At 38.5% G+C, this 17,531-nt stretch overlaps 1 protein-coding gene across 10 annotated transcripts in view; it reads right to left on the minus strand.

The window, feature by feature from the left end:
* Positions 1–17,531, minus strand: part of AGFG1 (ArfGAP with FG repeats 1) — a 36,904-nt gene that overhangs the window by 18,210 nt on the left and 1,163 nt on the right. For all 10 annotated transcript variants that reach the window (XM_041475743.1, XM_041475744.1, XM_041475748.1 and 7 more), the window contains exon 2: positions 9,130–9,223. In XM_041475743.1, the coding sequence (XP_041331677.1) occupies positions 9,130–9,223 (94 nt within the window). The remainder of the gene's footprint in view (positions 1–9,129; positions 9,224–17,531) is intronic.

Consider the following 17,531-nt stretch of genomic DNA (forward strand, 5'->3'; position numbering starts at 1 on the left):
CAATGCACTGATTTGAGTTCTCAAAATTAAACAGTCACTTACAGTATAATAATAGATAAAATAAAACTTAATATATTTGTTTAATACATCTTTATACAAAATTAAAAGACAAACAGTCAAAAAAGTCACAAGTCTGTTCTAAAGTAAAAGCTAATATCAAGAATCACTGTTTTAACAGTATCAATCTTTCACAACGTTTTGGTAACAAAACATATAAAGTCAGAATATTTGTGTATGTAGCTTTAAACTTGCAGTGAATAGCCTGAAGTGAGCCAGCAGTAGTATTTCCATACTTAGATTTGTGAGTATAACTATACAAGCAGCAGTCATATGATTGCTAGGAGGAAGACAAGTAATGCTTGTGGCTATTTACAGAATCTCTAGCAGCAGGAGTTGGTGGTGTTCAAATCTACACAGTCCCTTCCCAGCCCCAACTCAATACTGGAAAGAATATCAGGAAACACTGAAGAAAAGAAAAACTGTGCTTAATTTCAGACCAGCAGAAAGACAAATGTTACAACAGTCCCTACTTGATTCTGCTCCCAGCACTTCAACGCTTGGGGCTCTACCATGATAATCAGTTTGCATCCATCCTGAGATGTGCTGGCAAATGACAGAGGAAGGCCTCTTCCCCACCCATACCAGACCATCCAATTACTTCTTCTCCTGCCACCCAAAACAAGTCAGATCAAAGAAACTCATCACAATTACCATGTCACTGCTACCATTGAAACCTGGAGGAGATCAACTCACAGCAACAAACCACAACCCAGTTTTTCATGTTTCTCCCTCCCAGTTTTCTGCTTCATCTTCCTCCTCAAGTGCCTGAGCATTTGGAGTGAGGGGGGAAGAAAACAAAACAAAAAACCCTCAAAACAAACAAATGAAAACTCCCAACAACAAACAATCCAAACCAAAAAGCCACCACAGCTCCGTGTCAATGTGTCAGGCCATCATGACCACTAGAGGCAGTTTCTGTGAGGACTCGGAAAACAAGGTGCTGTGTGACTTCAGATCATTACCAGCTACAGAGCCATAGTAGATACAGTTCTATGAATATGCAAACAGGAACGGAGGAGGACTGTGCTGAACAAACACCTGTTCGTTTAAAATGATGCAAGCATCTTAAAGGCATCGGCTCTTCCCACTGCACTGCAATTTTTGCAAACCTTCAGAAAACAGGCTTCCAAAAGTGTTTCCTGGAGCAACTAATTCCTTCTAAATACCTAACCACAAAAGGAAGTAACAAATGAAATATGCCTCAAGTCACTACTGTAATTAATTTAAACAAACTGCCAGGTACTCTGTGTTCTTCTGTTCCTGGTAGCACAGTTTTACTAAATGGGCAACCAATTTCACTACCAATTTCACTACCAGTTTCACTAATGGACAACCACTAAGACAAAGAACCTACTTAGTCACACACACACTTCCAAGACATTCTCATTGTACCAGAGTCTGACTGCAGGAGCTGTACAAATGCAGTGCAAAATATTTACCACACCAAATGCAAATTAAATTTCACCCAGGTTTCTTAACCTAAAGAGTTATCACAGGAAGTACAATTTCTTAAAAGTTCTTAAAATGGACAAGTCTTAAACCAAAACCAGACACCCACGATAGATAAGAGTAGTTTGGATTAGTGGGAATGATGGAAAGAGACTGTAAGATTGTAAGTGGGTGTACAACATGACTGGAATATGAAGGGTAAATCACATCCTCATAAGGGCATTTCAGACCATGCTTATGCTAAAAAAAGGCTGTTTTGTCTTCCTACTACACTTGATGATCTTAAAGTTTTTTCCCAACCTACACAACTCTGACTTAAGTCCTTTAGAAAGCCAGATTTTATGAAGTTTTACAACCACATCAGAAACCATGGAAAGGCACATATTTCCGTCTGAAGTAGCACACAATGCTTTGAACATCAGCAGCCATTCCAAGCAGGCATTCAGAGCCCAATAAAAGGCCCGTTGTCTTCCCTTGTTTGCTGGTGACCTGTGTGCTCTGTCTAGCTATACTTCTGCTACCACCATCTGACTTGACAGGGATCCACAACACTGCATTGATTATGTTTCAAGTGAACCACAAAACAATTTTCACCCATCTAAAAACACAAATGGCAGAGAGCTGTGCAATAACACAGGATGAAATGAAAATTGACAAAATTTAAAAAATACTGGTATCAGAGACAGAATTCACATCATGTAATTGTGTTTTCTTGAAGCAGTTATCTGTACATAGTCATTTTAAAGTATGTCACCAACAGTCTTGAATCTTGTGCAAAGAAGGAAGTTTGCTGTGAGAAATTTTTATTTTTGCTTTATTTTTATTGACCAGGTCATCACATTTTTTGTTTCAAAGCTATTCAAAAGTTATTCTTGTGACAAATATCATGGAAACTTATGCCATACAACTTGCTGTTTATGGTGGGAGAAGATTACTCCGCATTTATACCTTTGGTACCCAGATTACTCCCCACTAATTCACCATCTGATTGGACAGATACCAAAAGATTCATTACAACAACAACAAAAAAAAATAGCACAACTATAGAAAGATCAGACTGGCAACTTCAGTTGCCAACACTTCATCATAAGCTTCAGTGCTATTCTGTCTGGCCCAACAGCTGCCCAGGCAGGCCACCTGAACAGCACAGCTACTCCCACAGTTATTCAGCACAGCTATCCACAGCATGTGCTGACTCTTGCAGTCATGGGAGCAGGGAGTAACTCCAAAAAGGCATTAAAGGAAATGTAAACCTGCACAATCCCAAGCCTTAAGCAAGCAGTTACTCTACTAAACACAGTTTTCTTCTTATTTAACACAAATTCGCTATCTGGAAAAAAAAAAATCCAAGGAAGTAATTGTTCTCAATTTTTCGCAATTTTGAAAATGCATGTTTTGAGAAATTTGAATTTGATATCCCAAGGAGCATGTATTTCAAACCACCCCTCTAACAGCTCCCTATACAAATCACACTTGCAGAACTCATTCAGAAAATGCTACTGCTGAAGTTGTATGACACATCTTCAGCCCCATTTTAACAGAATTACTCATTCCTTTGCTTTTACAGATAATATATGAACCATCATCCCAACTAACCACACAATTACACAAAACTACTATTAAGGTATTGGGCCTAAAAATTCCATGGCTTTCTGAAATCCTTCTACATTGCACCATCTCCTTGGGAATACTCTGGTTCAGCCATTTAATATTAATATTGTTCTTTCTGCAACAGCAGCACCAATAAGCCTGTGCTCGAAAGCTCTGTTTATTTGCTGAAAGCTTTGCTGTACTCCTCCTTTTGATAACCACAGCTCTATCAAACAAAATGCTCTGCTTAGAGAAAAGCCTGACAAGCTGGAGCCAAGAGTAAACATTCAAGTTATGTGGAAGCCCCTAGAAACAGTGGAACATATCCAACAATCCATAATCATTGTCCACTGTCCCTGAAAAGTATAATTAGTCCATGTCCCACTGGTTCACCAACAGAGCAGGGGAAAAAAAAGGAGAGCATTGAAGTCAGAATGACTAAGCGTATGCAGCATTTGAAAGTCTACTTTTGTTGGTTGAAGGCTTGACAGAAGCAATACTTTGAAGTTTTGCCCCTATTACACTCTGGGGGCTGCAAAAAATCAAGAGAAAGCACAGTTTTACCTCATCAGATAACAATAAGTAGATTAGAAGATTCAGCAGTTGTCTTCATGGAATTTAAAAGTTCATGAGAATCCCTTTACAACTGCTTTGGGAAGGATAGTACCTGTCCTCTGCCAACAAGCTCCAGTCCTGCAAGGGATGTCATTAGACACTTGGCAACCAGATACTGGGACGTTCAGAATTAGATCAGCAAGTACAGCATGAAGTAAAGAGGGAAAGAGAATCACAACCAGCATCAACCTACTCACCCTGACCTAGATAAAAACCCTGGAGGTAGCAAGGCAGAAACTGTGAGTTTCTGTAACTTAAATATATCATTAAAAGGAGAAAATGGGCCAAGTGCATATTGTATGTTATAATAAAGCCTTTACCTATATTTCTCTTCATACCATTGGTTTCCCTGAATCTGCGCTCCACAGCTATTCCATCTGAGGGAAAACTGTTTTTCCCAGAGTAATTATATTTACCATACATTAGGTTTTCCATACATTATTTACATTTGTAGTCCTACACTTTGAGAAATTACCTTTGTTTTCAGTTTTGACAGAAAGCAACAAAGAACACATCCCATTCAGTGCATATCTGGCACAGCACAAAGTTAATCAGAAAGGTTTCTGGTTTAAAACCCAGCCTCCAGTAACATTTCATGCTTTCAGGAGTTCCAAGAAGGGTTCAAAGACTAAAAAAAAACATACATGTACCTGTTTTCCACAGAAGTTTAGCTTTTGTTTCACTTTATATTTGTTCACATGTTTTGGGGTTTTTTTTTCCTGTCTGTTTTTAGAGTTGGGCAAGTAGGAAAGAACAGGCCCACTAAAAATCTTCTAATTAAGAAAAGAATCAGCACTATCCATTAAATTTTGCAGAAACACTGAGAATCTGAGACTTCAGTTATTTCTATTCCAATGCTATGTATTTAAACTACCACATAAAGCTTTGCCATGTCACAACTATTTCACTGATAGATATCTCCAGTGTGTGGGGAAAGGCGGATGTAGGAGAGACAAAGGCCTTCTGCTTACACAACACATTGAGCCACCACACTCCAGAAACTCCTGTTAGCACAGTTGCGCTAGTCAGGAAGAAGAAAAATTCAGTCAGGCCAGCAAAGTTAAGTTCTTGCTCATTAAGCCTCCTGCTCTTGTGTGTGGCGAAGGCAGCAAGGCAAGGAAAAGCTCTCACAGAACACATCCTTGTGTTGATAGAAGCTGCACTTCAACCTAGGAAAAAGCACACTACTTGACCTACAACACTTCTGGAGACCCAGACACACCACTGCATAGGAAGATTACACGTCAGTCTAGTTTAAAAGCTCTAACAAGATAATACCTTTCAGAAGGCTGGTAAATGCCAAATTAGATTTCTTCTTCTCCTCATCCCTGCCAATAAAATATCCTCAGTTATGCACCAAACATAATGCTGGCAGTGCAAAGAACTGCACATTACCACACAACAAAACTATGTTCCAAAACATAACACCCTACAGGAACAAAGATTTGGAAACAGTTTCTTCATGTAAGCAAGTTAAAGCTTTGTTTAGTAATCCTGCACTTCTGATGTCAATATTATTCATTAATCTCTGTAGGTTAAAGGAATTTTATACTGCCAGAGTACTGATTTCAAAGGCTGTTTGGGTCCAGAAGTTATAGTGGTTTCATAAGCAGAGTGAAGCCAGTAAATCCAGCTAACAAAGACATTGTTCTACACACAATCAGCTCCTGTATCTCTGTATCGCATTAGCAGAACCAGCAATGTACTCCAAGGACACCTGACTGCACAGCTCACGCTGTCAGCACTCATCAGCTCCAGCTCAGGATGGCTCCTTCCACTCCAGGGTTTCCAGGCCACATTCCACAGTAAAGGAGATTCTAGGGAAGCATTCTGATCTGTCCTAACACCAGCTCTGAACCAGACTCAGACTACTGCCAGTTCTGCAAGAGTTCAGGAAACAGGGACTTGCACAGGTGCTACTGAAAGTCAGGAAAATTGGCACCAAACCAAAATTCAGCACTATTAAAATAACTCCCAGCAGCTGAGCATACCCTCATGTATTCTACTCATTACCTCGGGTAAACATGGTCTTTGCCGCAGAGTAGCACAGATTTTCTAAATCCAAGACCATCAAGACCTTTTTCTTCAACCACACACAGATTAGAACGGGTTGTTTGGAAAGGTTATAAAATACCTGTCATTTTTAAAATGGGTAGGAGAAAAATTAACTCTGTAACTGGTTTGCCTCATAATACTATTCTTCTGAATAAATATTCACAGCTATAATGGCAACAGAAGATTAGCTCCACCTCCACTTTCTTCAAACAGCAAGTTCACTTCCTACTACCACTGCACAACTGAATCAAAGGCCGAATCAGCGCTAGCATCATTTGAGGATGAGTATTCAAACAGACATCTCCATATCACTCTTTCCTCGTTATTCCTAACGAGCAAATGTGAAAATACCTCACACTGCTCTTTATGAAGACAGCAAGGAGACGAAAAAGCCTACCAGTGAGTCAGAACTGCCTTTATCCTTCAAAAAGATTTCAGAAGGCACTTGAGGAACGCCAGCTGGAAGATGCCTCCATTTTTGCTGTAGTGACCTAAACCCAACATTAGCAAAACTGGAGACTTGTCAGCTGTTTGTACCTTCAGATGAGGAAGCAACACCAAAATATAGGTGCCTTCTAACACAGTATAAGGATTTAAAACTCTGTTTGAAGCAGTAAAAACTCTTTTAAAATAATGTTCAAGCTACCTGTGCCAGAAAGACGTTTCTTAGAATGTGTATATATGGGGAAGAAGACGGTGTTTCACCTAAGGAAGAGCTGCTCTGAATAATCTCTTCCTGAAGCAGTTGCTTTGCAGAAGCCTTTCAGTAACTGGATGTTTTACCCATGTGTGCCACAAAGAGGGTCATTTACAACAAATGGGGAAAAGTTGGTATTTTAAATATTATGAAGCGTTTTGGGTTTTTTTCTTTGCTTGGTTTAGTGGTTGGGTTTTTTTAGAGGACTTCAACCTCATACAATAAACTGACCTTGTAAATACCCTTTGAAGGACAGTGGAAAACTACTTCCTCTAAGAATAACTCAGCACCTTAACTACTTTATCTCAGGGACGTTTTCTTGCTATTTTACTTTGTATTCAGAACAAGATCCCTATTGTACAACCATAATCTACTCATCTGGAAGCAAGAAAGGTTATCAGAGAGGCCTTGCCCATGTTACAGAAAGACTAAAACAACAGAGTTGGAATGAAAGTATTTTAGAAGTTACAGAAAAATGGAAGTTAAACATGACAGATTGCCAAAAAAGTTGAGCTTCTTTTTATATGTACCACTGTGGAATAGTTTTAATTGTTGATATTACAATATGGGACAATTCCATGTTTGAGAAGTCTTATTTTGGGCAATTTTCTTTCTTCATATACACACAAGAGCCTCCTACACTGAATGGTAAGCTAAACAAAAAAAACATTTTTCGTGAGGTGATACGAATTTCCTCTGTCCAACACATTATCTTCTCTGCAGATAAGTATTCCAAAGTACAATACCAACAAGAGAAAGCAAAATGCCCATTTAACTACTACAATATTAAATACAACATGTTTAACTTTTAAACTTCTAACAGTGTTTAAAAAAACAATCATTTCTGTTCAATATTTGAGCCCTCCTTAAAGGTACCATTGGCACTTACAAGTGTCTATCCAGTTCTATTTAAGAATTAAAGCAATAATCAACAACCTAAAACTAAACTCAAAAGGACATCTTTATTTATGAGGCAGCTCATTTAAATCATTGCAATTCTCTAATTAGAGTACTACAAATGCAAAGACCTCTGCTTTTGAAATAGAGTAGCACTGCAGAGTGAATTTTTTTAATGTCAATAATAAATTATGTATCAACTAAATCATTATGATTAGCAGACTAGTTATGGCTATAATGAGAAGGACAACCACACTAATCAGTTGAGAAGGGATCACTTAAGGTTCCAGATCAGTGAAAAGAAACTCATAGCACTCTAGACATAGCAAGTTTAGTAAAAAGTGAAATTAAAACAAATACAGGGAGGGAGCTGCAAACACGTTTTCCTTTACACTTTGTGAAGGTTAAAGCAAAGCTGAAGTTTACAATCTAATCTTAGGGAAAGAGCCTCCAACACACTATCTATGTGAATCCACAGAAGATTCTTTATTAAATTTCCCTATCCAAAAAGTCAGTAACACTGACTTTTATACTGGCTAATATATGCTCTATACATATACAGACACATATGCAATGCTCTACAGTTTTAAAAAACCCAACCAACCTAAGCCACCAAGAGTATTTTATAAAGTCTGGGAGAGTTCAGGCCTTGTTCTAGCTATGTCTAGAGTAATTGACCACTATCAGTCATTTCAACAAATAACACATGTTTACCAGGGCAGGAAAAAAAATTACTACTTCTGTTTTCATTCTTCAACCTGACAGTTATGAATGGACCAACTTTAAGAAAGTTAAGTATCAGCATTTTACTGAATGATGGGATTTATCCCCACAAAGCTTCACAAAAGCACACTAATAAAACACATTCTAGCCTACAATCAATAGTTCTACTAAACAGGGTACAGATGCAATCACTGTGAAGCAGAACCTTATCTAGTTTGAACAGAGGCAAAATCTGCCTCTAAAATCCTCAAGGCTACAGCATGTTATTAAAACACAAACTTCACCCTCAAACTGAAGTCAGCAATAGCAACATCCAGGGCTTAACAGCTCAGTGTATTCCCACAGAGTCTATCCAACATTTACCTCAGATTTTTTCTTCTATTAAAAGGAACAAAAAGTCAGTATGCTAGAACTTGTCCTCTTCAAAGCTGCCACAAACTACTCACTAGATAACAATTTCTCCCTTACCTTCCTCTGTCCAAGAACACTCAATATGGACATACTTTAACACACATATGCAAGTATACGAATATACTTTTATTAAGTATTTAAATTATTTTTATTAATTATAAATTATTTATTGTTAGTAGTATTATATTAAGTATTAAAACTACTAGAAGACTTTCTGACACCAAGTGTGAAGAAATACAGCTACAAGCTGTATTTTTGTATTTATTTTTGGCAGAGTACACTCTTTCAGGAAATACTGCTGCAGTCAGTTTCAAGTTCTGAGCATACAGGGAAAAAAAAAAGGGTAGCTGCATATTGCCTTATGCAAAATCAAAAGAAAACCCAGTTCAGAAATACTGATCATGTGAGTCTGGATTGTGTGGGTTGGGCAATAACATTATGATGATCAGATACCCAATGAAACAAGCTCTCCAGAAGCCTCATTTCAAACGATGTTGGCTTCAAAAGACTTCTGTCTAGCTTTTGCCAAAAAAAAAAAAATCCAAACAAAAAACCCTAAGTTTTCTTTAAGTAGTGTTTTCAACTTTAATACTAAAGTGCCAAACCCACTTTATTCTCCAAATAATACTTACTTCATTTCCATGTTTCTGCAGAAATTCTATTTCCTGTTGTGTGAACGTAGTCATTGAAATCGACTTCACTCTGTGGGGTGGATTCAAGCCCCGTCTGAAAGAAGAAAGAGGTATTCACCATTTGGGAAATTTGTCATCATACAATCACGTTTAATGCTACAGCTAGAAGTCAGTCAGTTTTAAAATCAGGAGCCACCTCTGTAAAGCACACTCATTCTTGGTACTGCCATACAACTCTTCTCAAAGTAACACTCAGTATATAAAGCCGAATAATAGAACTTCAGGGGAGACCAATATTCACAATCGCTCATGCAAAGTCACTCAGGCACTTTCTATGCAAATTTAAGAAAAAAAAAATTATACTTTGTTTTTTTTAAATCATAATCTGCTTCACCCTTGCCTCTACCTTTTGTCTCTCACTCTTGGGTTTCCTGGTTGTAGTTTCCTTTCCCTCCAACTCCTTCCTCACTTTGATCTCTCATTACAACTTCTACACAGTAACTAGATGTCTTCAAGCTAAACTGCCCAGCTCAGTATTTTTGTCTTCCTTTAACCTACATTTCCTGTTTCCTCACAGCATCTTTTTATAGTTTACTTTTTGCCCCTGCACTCACAGAGGCTTACTCCTCTTCCTGAACACTTCAGAAGTAATTGCAATAAAAGCAAAAAGGCACTGGTTTTAGCATGCTCTCAAATGAGAGATACCATTGCTAATGCCACAGCTCCAAACGTGAGCAGCTCTGCCTGAAGCCCAGATTGGCAGCACTCTCACATCCATGCCAGGTTGCCGCAGCAGGGCCAGCAGAACACCAGGCATTTGTGCTGCCACAGCCTGACACTGTCAAACCCAGTTCAGTCACAGCCGGCAAGCACAGAGAGAAAACATGCTGAGCAACAGCATCAGGGAAGAAAAAGCTTTCTTCGTTTTCCAACTCCCTCTTTAAATACATGCTAGCTACTGCTTTTGCCCACAACTGCTTTCAATCAAACCCAGGCTGTGCTTTGCCCAATGGATGCAAGAACATCCCATCCTGTATGTGCCAAGCACTGGAGACACTCACCCAGGGGCCAGTTTAACACTCAGGTTAATCAGGCCTGGATTTCTGAAATACCATCTTAAAAAACAATTCATAAACATTAACCATGAGATATCAAAGCACACAAAAAGCTTTCCAGGGATGCAATACAGGCCTAACAAATCACTAAGAAAATCAACTGATAGCTGTACTGTTTGTATTTATCCCTACACTTTTAATTCTAGATTTGGTTCAGATTACTTTTAAGAATTAAAAAAAAAAACAAAAAAACACTAACATCTAATTTAGGACAGCCAGCAGTTTTCTCCAAACTCCATGATTATCCCAAGAACATTAGCTATAAATTAAATTGTTATCCATCAGAACACCCTATGACAAAAATCTGATATTCCAAATATTAACATTATATTCAGCTTTGGCAGAAAAATTTTAGCACTTCAAGTTTTCCAAGTAAGTCTAATGGGAAAAATACTATTATGCATTTTGTTTGGAAATTCACCTTCACACCCAAATTCAAGTGTACCTGTAAGACAATTCTGATCCTGTGTTAAAGAACTCCACATTTTTAATCAGAAGTTGAATAGGTTAGAACACTAAGCAGTAACATTTTAGCCTAAGTTTCATCAGACAAATTCTAAGTTCTCAAACAAATTTGAGATAATCACTGTTTGAAACACTTGGACAAACAATTAATTGTATTTTGCAAAGAAATGCAGGCATTTTGAATACTTAAAAGCAGAAGTCATTTACAAACCTACAGGTTTGTAAATGACTTCTACTAATATAAAATTAGTTTTACAGAATACCATTTGCTTCAGCAAACTTTTGAAATCAGAGCAGCTGACATTAGACTCCACAGTTCAGCACCTTAACAAGGTAGAAGTTTCACTGAAGTTGGTGAGATTGGTTTTACGGTAGTTGATTAAACTATCTTCCCTCAAAATATTTAAATTTCTTGGTAAATTAAAGTTGCTAATTTAACATCTTTCATCTAGCTGTATCATCTACACGAACTACATTTATTAAAATACTACAATATTATCTAAGTTTTTTAAAGTAAGTACTCATTTTAAGATGATATAATTTAAAAGAAACCTGTAGGAGTTCTATGCAGTTAAAACTCATTGTTTCAGAGCTGGTGCTAGGATTAGGTTTTGCTTATTTTTGGCTTTTAAAAGAAACACCTTCTCAGTCTGTGCATGCAAGTAATTACATTTCATAAATGGCACTTTTAGCATCACATATTGAGTGACAGCATAGAAACAAATTTGGCATCCACGTGGCATTTCACACAGATCTGCTCCATCAAATGTTATATGACAATTACTGTCCCTTGCTTTTACAGTAAGTATAAAAGCAGTTCTGTCCGTCTTAGTCTGTTCAGTTTACTCTCCTCCTAGTAATTACAACAGCAGCACAGTTAGGTAGTTTTAAACTATTTAATGGCTATTTAAAAGCCAGAGCTATTCACTAACACATTCACATGTTTCTCAGCACAGGTAGTGTATCCCAACTTTCCCACTAGCTCCTGCTGGAAATTCCTTTTTGCAGTAAGTACAGTTTAAGTGCTCTGTTGTACCTTCGTTTCCAATTTCAAGGCACTGCACAAGTTCTTTAAGACTTACCTACTCCACACTGCTCTACCAGGGCTCTTCAGAGCATTTACAGCAGCAAACACTGACATCCTCAGTACCTTCAGCTCTGTTAAGCAGCAATATTAAACATGGTTGAGGCCTAGATAAGATTTTGTTAAATCTCACCAGGGACTTCCTCCATGCCTGTCTCTCCAGCGAAGAGTTCAGACATATAAGGTTTCCTGGTATACACACTATATCCACGTGGGATAAGAGGAATTCACATTTCTCTTACACCATCCTGCTAAAAGAAGGAAGACATCCCCCTCTAAAGATCCGATCACCACACAGAGGTGTCAGATGTCTGGCAGGGTGAAAGAGAGCATGGCACCAAGTCAGTGGTTCAGGAGTATTGGAAATTCTGAACAAAACTTGGGAACAGCCATCATCTAAAGTAAACTATCAAGCTGCAATACTGTACATTCAAGTATTTTTGTCCATTGAATATGGCAAAGGATGCAGGGAACCTATGTAAAGCTTCCTCCTATGCCAAAGCAGTTTAAGAAGTCAGCCCGGAACAAGGAATTCAAGACAAGAAGCTGCACACAAACACAGCCCAAGAATTGTTTTCCTTAGATAAATTACTTTGATTTTACTATTAGAACAGCAAACTCTATTTTTTTATGATTTCTAACTAACATCCATGAATTGCCTAGAATTTCCCTAAAACAGAGCAGTTGTGCAATTTTTGAAACAGGATTCAAGGACCAACCCTTCCTTACCTCACAGAGACTATTTAATGACTCAAATGATTCACAAACACCTCATCTACATATGGGGGAAGCTTTCTGGGAGACAGCCAAGTACAATTATCCCTTATGAGGAATTAACAAACCTCCTTTTTCGTAGGAAAAATGTTTCTTTCCTTGTATTTGACAAGTGTTTCACACAGTTCTAATGCTTTACAGTGCTCCCTATTTAACAGGGGACAGAATGGATTACAGTCCCTTAGTGCAAATTATCCATGCCTAAATTTAAATTGACCCTGAACAAGTATTTGCAACCTGCCCCTGTGCAGCAGTACCAGTTACTCCCTTCCCTACAACAGGGCTCCTGGGGAAGGCAGCAACCAAACGCTACCTCAGCACTTCAACCACACTGCAGCTCTCTCCTCCCAAGAGGCCCTGGGGAAGGATGACAGAGTAAGACAATTCCTGCCATCTGCACTTATCCAGCACACCAGAGCTAGAACATCCCACACAGAGATCCCACTCATCACTGCCAACTTCTTCACGCTCAGCAACGATTATTTCTGTGGAAGAGCACTGTGACCAGAGATTCCAGCCCGGAGAGTCTCCTCCACTGACCCTCACTGAGTCACAGCTTAGCATAGGGGCAGCTTCAGAGAATATGAGACCTCTGTTCTCCAGAGGGCATTGTTAAACTGGTGCTCTCACAAACAAAGGAAGCTTTAAGGCCACTGACACAGGATTCTGCAGTCTGGCAGTTGAAACATTAAACATTCAAAACACAGTCAACAAGCAGTGGATATTTGTTTCTAACATAATTTAGCGGCAAATTACAGTTGAACTTGTGATTGTTGGCAGAGCAGCCGACTGCAAAGGCTAGGGCTGGGAGGGGAGAAAAATGTGAAGAGTGAGCTCTGGCAGAACAGAGGGTCCCTTTCGTGGGAGGAATGGTGGGCAGACGGCTGCTCAACACTGCTCATGTCCCCTGGATCAGATTTTAACACCATTTCGAACCTAAGCCAGCAAAATCTGATCCCCTAAAATTCAGCAAGTTAATGAGGCAAGTCAAATACCAAGCCATCACAGAGCACCCCACACACCCAGATGTCCAGAAAACAAGCACCAGAAAACCCAGTATCACAGCATTCATTATTATTTCTGTGCTACTGTAATTAGCAAAAAGGAATATAAGCAGCACTGGCCATTCCTGATACTTGTAGACCTCCCTGGAGACCCTCCGCCATCTCACAAGCTCATTTATTTTTAATAGCAGACGACTCATACACACATTTTGAAGCAGAGTTAAGGTTAATTTAGGCTTTTTCTTAAAAAATAACCAAACATTCTTTCTGAACTGCACAGTGTTCACTTGGAATAGACACATTTCCTTTGCTCTCCTGCCTTGCAACTGAAAACAAGAAATATAGTAACACAAAAAATATCCTTAAAATACATATATATATACACACAGAGAGACCCAGAACACATGGAGTCATTTTCCAAACATGCTCCAAAGGAAAAAAAGAACTGAAAAGTCATGCTAACTCAATCACCTTCACTCTAGCACTGTTTATGTAGACTATTTTAATTTCTGCTAAACTTATTCTAGGGATAGAACAATAACTTATCACCCCTGCACAGAGATGTTACAGTTTGTTACTATTCTATCAGTGACCAAATACTTCTGTCTGGCTGATACAGAAGTCCCCTACCCATGAAAATTTTAAATTTAAAATTGCAACTAGGAGCATTACAAGCAGCCAGAAGAAGGCCAACAGTTGTAAAAAATTAGCATAAAAGGGCTTTAGCATTTCTCAAAGTACCTATTATGTTCTAAACATTCCTTGTTGCTGAACAAGAGACTTCCTAAGTAAGTTGGAAGGGAGTTAAGAGGGCAGTGAGAGAAAGGATATGAGTGCCTTAATTATCACATCAGCAGATACAAAAAGGAGTCAAGATTAAAAAAAATATATATATAATAGAAAACATGTGCAAGCAGACTGTTAAATATTTTCCGTTGGTGAACTGAAAAACATGTTCTTTTTATCAAAGTTGGGAGCGGGCTGACTGTGAGTGCTACAGAAGTACCTGAAAGCAGAGATGCACAGACAGCAGAGATACAAGGCAGAGAGGCATTTGATAAGACAAAGGGAAGGATGTCACTGTCAGCAGGCCACATGGGAGCATCCAGGAAAACAATAGTCATAGCTACCAACACAACCCTTTGAATCAAAGGACTTCTGTCAAACCAAAATAATCTCCCTGCCAACATTTCCCAAGATGCAGGTTTGCTGTAATAAGGAGAAATCTTCCTGTAGTGTATGACTTTAATCTTGACCAGAGCACCTCCTCCTGCTCTCAGGCAGGAAGTGTGTATAATTCCAGATAGCCTAGATTCTTGTACAACACCAAAAAGTTGAGTTACCTTGTGTAATGCTAGCACACTTTTTTTGCCCACATGAAGAATTTAAACGCAGGGGACTAGTGGAACTATTTTAAGAGGAAGCTAATTCACACCACTGTGCATGAACTTTCTGCTACATGCACCATTTTGCACAGCAAAACTTCTGCTCTGGAGAGCCTGATCTGAGCCGGTCACTTAAACCCCAGGTACTACGGAAAAAACCTCCTGTCATCCACATTTCTGACTTGACAAGACTCACCTTCAGCATTAAGTCAGAAACAGATCTTTTTAGCAAAGCCACTAGTTCTGTCACTGTTTTTAGCAGCATATGAAAAAGCTAGACATGCTGTTTTGGGAAACTAGTAGAGGGAATAGTAGGTTTTTAAAGCTAAATCTAGTAATACATAGCATCATTCTTTTGATACACATGAAATACTTAACGGAAATTCAGGATGGATCCAGAATTGAGATTTCGGATGTGACTAGACAGTCCTTGCCAGGACAATGAATAAATACTTCAGAAAACTAGTAAAAAAAGTTATACTACACTTTAAAAGAGTTTAGAGTTAACTGTTTCTAGAATAACATGCTTATTTAAGATGATACTGATGTTAGCAATCACTTTTAATTGAGAAACCTTTCTGAAGGAGACTTTTTAATCTACTAGTATTTTAATCTTGCACTGGGCACTTCATACTTGAAAAAATTAGTCTACTTGACTCCAAGAATGCTTCCTGTACCAGATTAGAAAAAAAAAAAAATTAAACCAAGGAGCAATGCAAGTCATTCACATAGCATATAAACAAGATAAAGTACTAAGATTATTACAATCTTACAGTAAAGCAAGTGCTATGAGGCAGAACACAAACAGCCAATAAAAACTACAAAAGCAGCAGTACTTTTATATTTGCCACTATGTTGTTTGTTCCCAAGTCGTTTCCCTACACCATGAAATTCTACAGGGAAAAGCATTTGGAAATAAACAAGTTGTTTGAAGAACTGTTCTGACAGAGTGTTAAAAATAAGTTTCTAGTTATGAAACAGACATGACCTACACCGAGTCTCATCACTAACAAATAAACATGCCACTGGCTAGGTCATAAGGTGTTAACCAATGCATATGATACTGCACACACAACTTATGGAAGTTTTTCTAAGTTGACATGAAAGAACGAGTCCAAATTGATTTTAGAGGGAAACTTCAAGTCCTCTTAATAGTCATTTACTCCAGCTGTAAATGTGTTACTAGCTGTAAGAACCAAACGTTCTGGTTGCTTTTTTGCAGCGAGACAAAAACACTTCACATTCACAATGAAAAAAACATTTGCATTTCATTGGAATACCAATACATTAACCATGTTTTTGTAGATACTCTTCCTCCTTTAAGCATGGTAACATCCAAATGATGGCCAACACCAAGCGGCAGCTGTCCCCTGCTTATGAGCTGCTTCAGTGCCTGTACATCCTTTTGGTTGCTGTAAATTGGACTATGTTAGTAGTCCATACCTCCCAGCCAACAGATAAAAGGAACAGACTCTCCTGAACCCACGCTAAGCATCTCAGCAGCATTCACAATATACTTGTCTATTGAGGTTAAGAAGCCTGAAAAATAAAGACAAACACTCTCATGGTACAGCTTTACCACACTTTCAGTTTAACCCAGTAAGAACATGTGCAACCATTAAATAAGCTCAGTGCAGTAGCTTAAAATAGCTTCACATGCCAGCACAAATAACAGTTTCCTAAGAGAGCAAACAATAGCCAGAGCTGGCTGATGGAGTGGCATGTTTGTGTGAAAAACTAGTCTCTTTTCAATTTCACAACCTAAATGTATTTTCTGTATTTGCATCAAGTCTGTTCAGAAGCCTACATAGAGTAGAAGAACTCCAAGTCTAATTAGCTGTCTATTAGTATAAAAGACAGTTTGTTCCATGTAAATTCAGCAAAGAACTAATATATTTGCTTTGCATTTCAACATAATTACCAACTCTGTTCTAAAACACAAGACCTTACTTGGAAGGGCTGTTTGGGGAAGTAAGGGGACAGAAATTAGTTCAGGCTCCTGAATGCCTTTTAGAAACACCAATCTGTATCCTCTGACATACTATTTATTACTTCTTTGCTTACTCTGATTCTGCTCCATTCCATTAGCACAATGCTACAGAATCATATAAAAGCAAACATACAGCTAAGGAGACAGCAGCACTGAAGACAGCAGGGTCTTTCTCCCAAATTATGTATATGTGACTGAAATTCACAACTGGATGACCTCAACTCTTAGTTTCATACACACTATCTCTGGGAAGGATGGGTGGAAAAGGGAGGAGTAGTGGGAAGGCCCATACAGGAATGAGGAACAGGAAAAATGAAATCACTTTATCAGCACCAATCCCTTTCCAAGGTTTATATATATAGTTTGTAGGAAATAGTCGATGTAAAGTCAAAAAACCCCAACCAGCTTTTACTTTTCTGATCAAGTCTCTCAAACCATTGGGCCTGGCGTTTATAGACTGAGACAGAGCTTAAAGGGTTGTCTTACAAACTACCACCAAGCAGAACTCGATGCACATAAAGCTATGCTGGTGGTTTAACTTAACGTTTAAGTACCATCTGCAAACGCATTCACGACAGGGTTAGT

Source organism: Pyrgilauda ruficollis, unplaced genomic scaffold, assembly GCF_017590135.1.
Source record: "Pyrgilauda ruficollis isolate IOZ18807 unplaced genomic scaffold, ASM1759013v1 scaffold36, whole genome shotgun sequence".
NCBI lineage: Eukaryota > Metazoa > Chordata > Aves > Passeriformes > Passeridae > Pyrgilauda > Pyrgilauda ruficollis.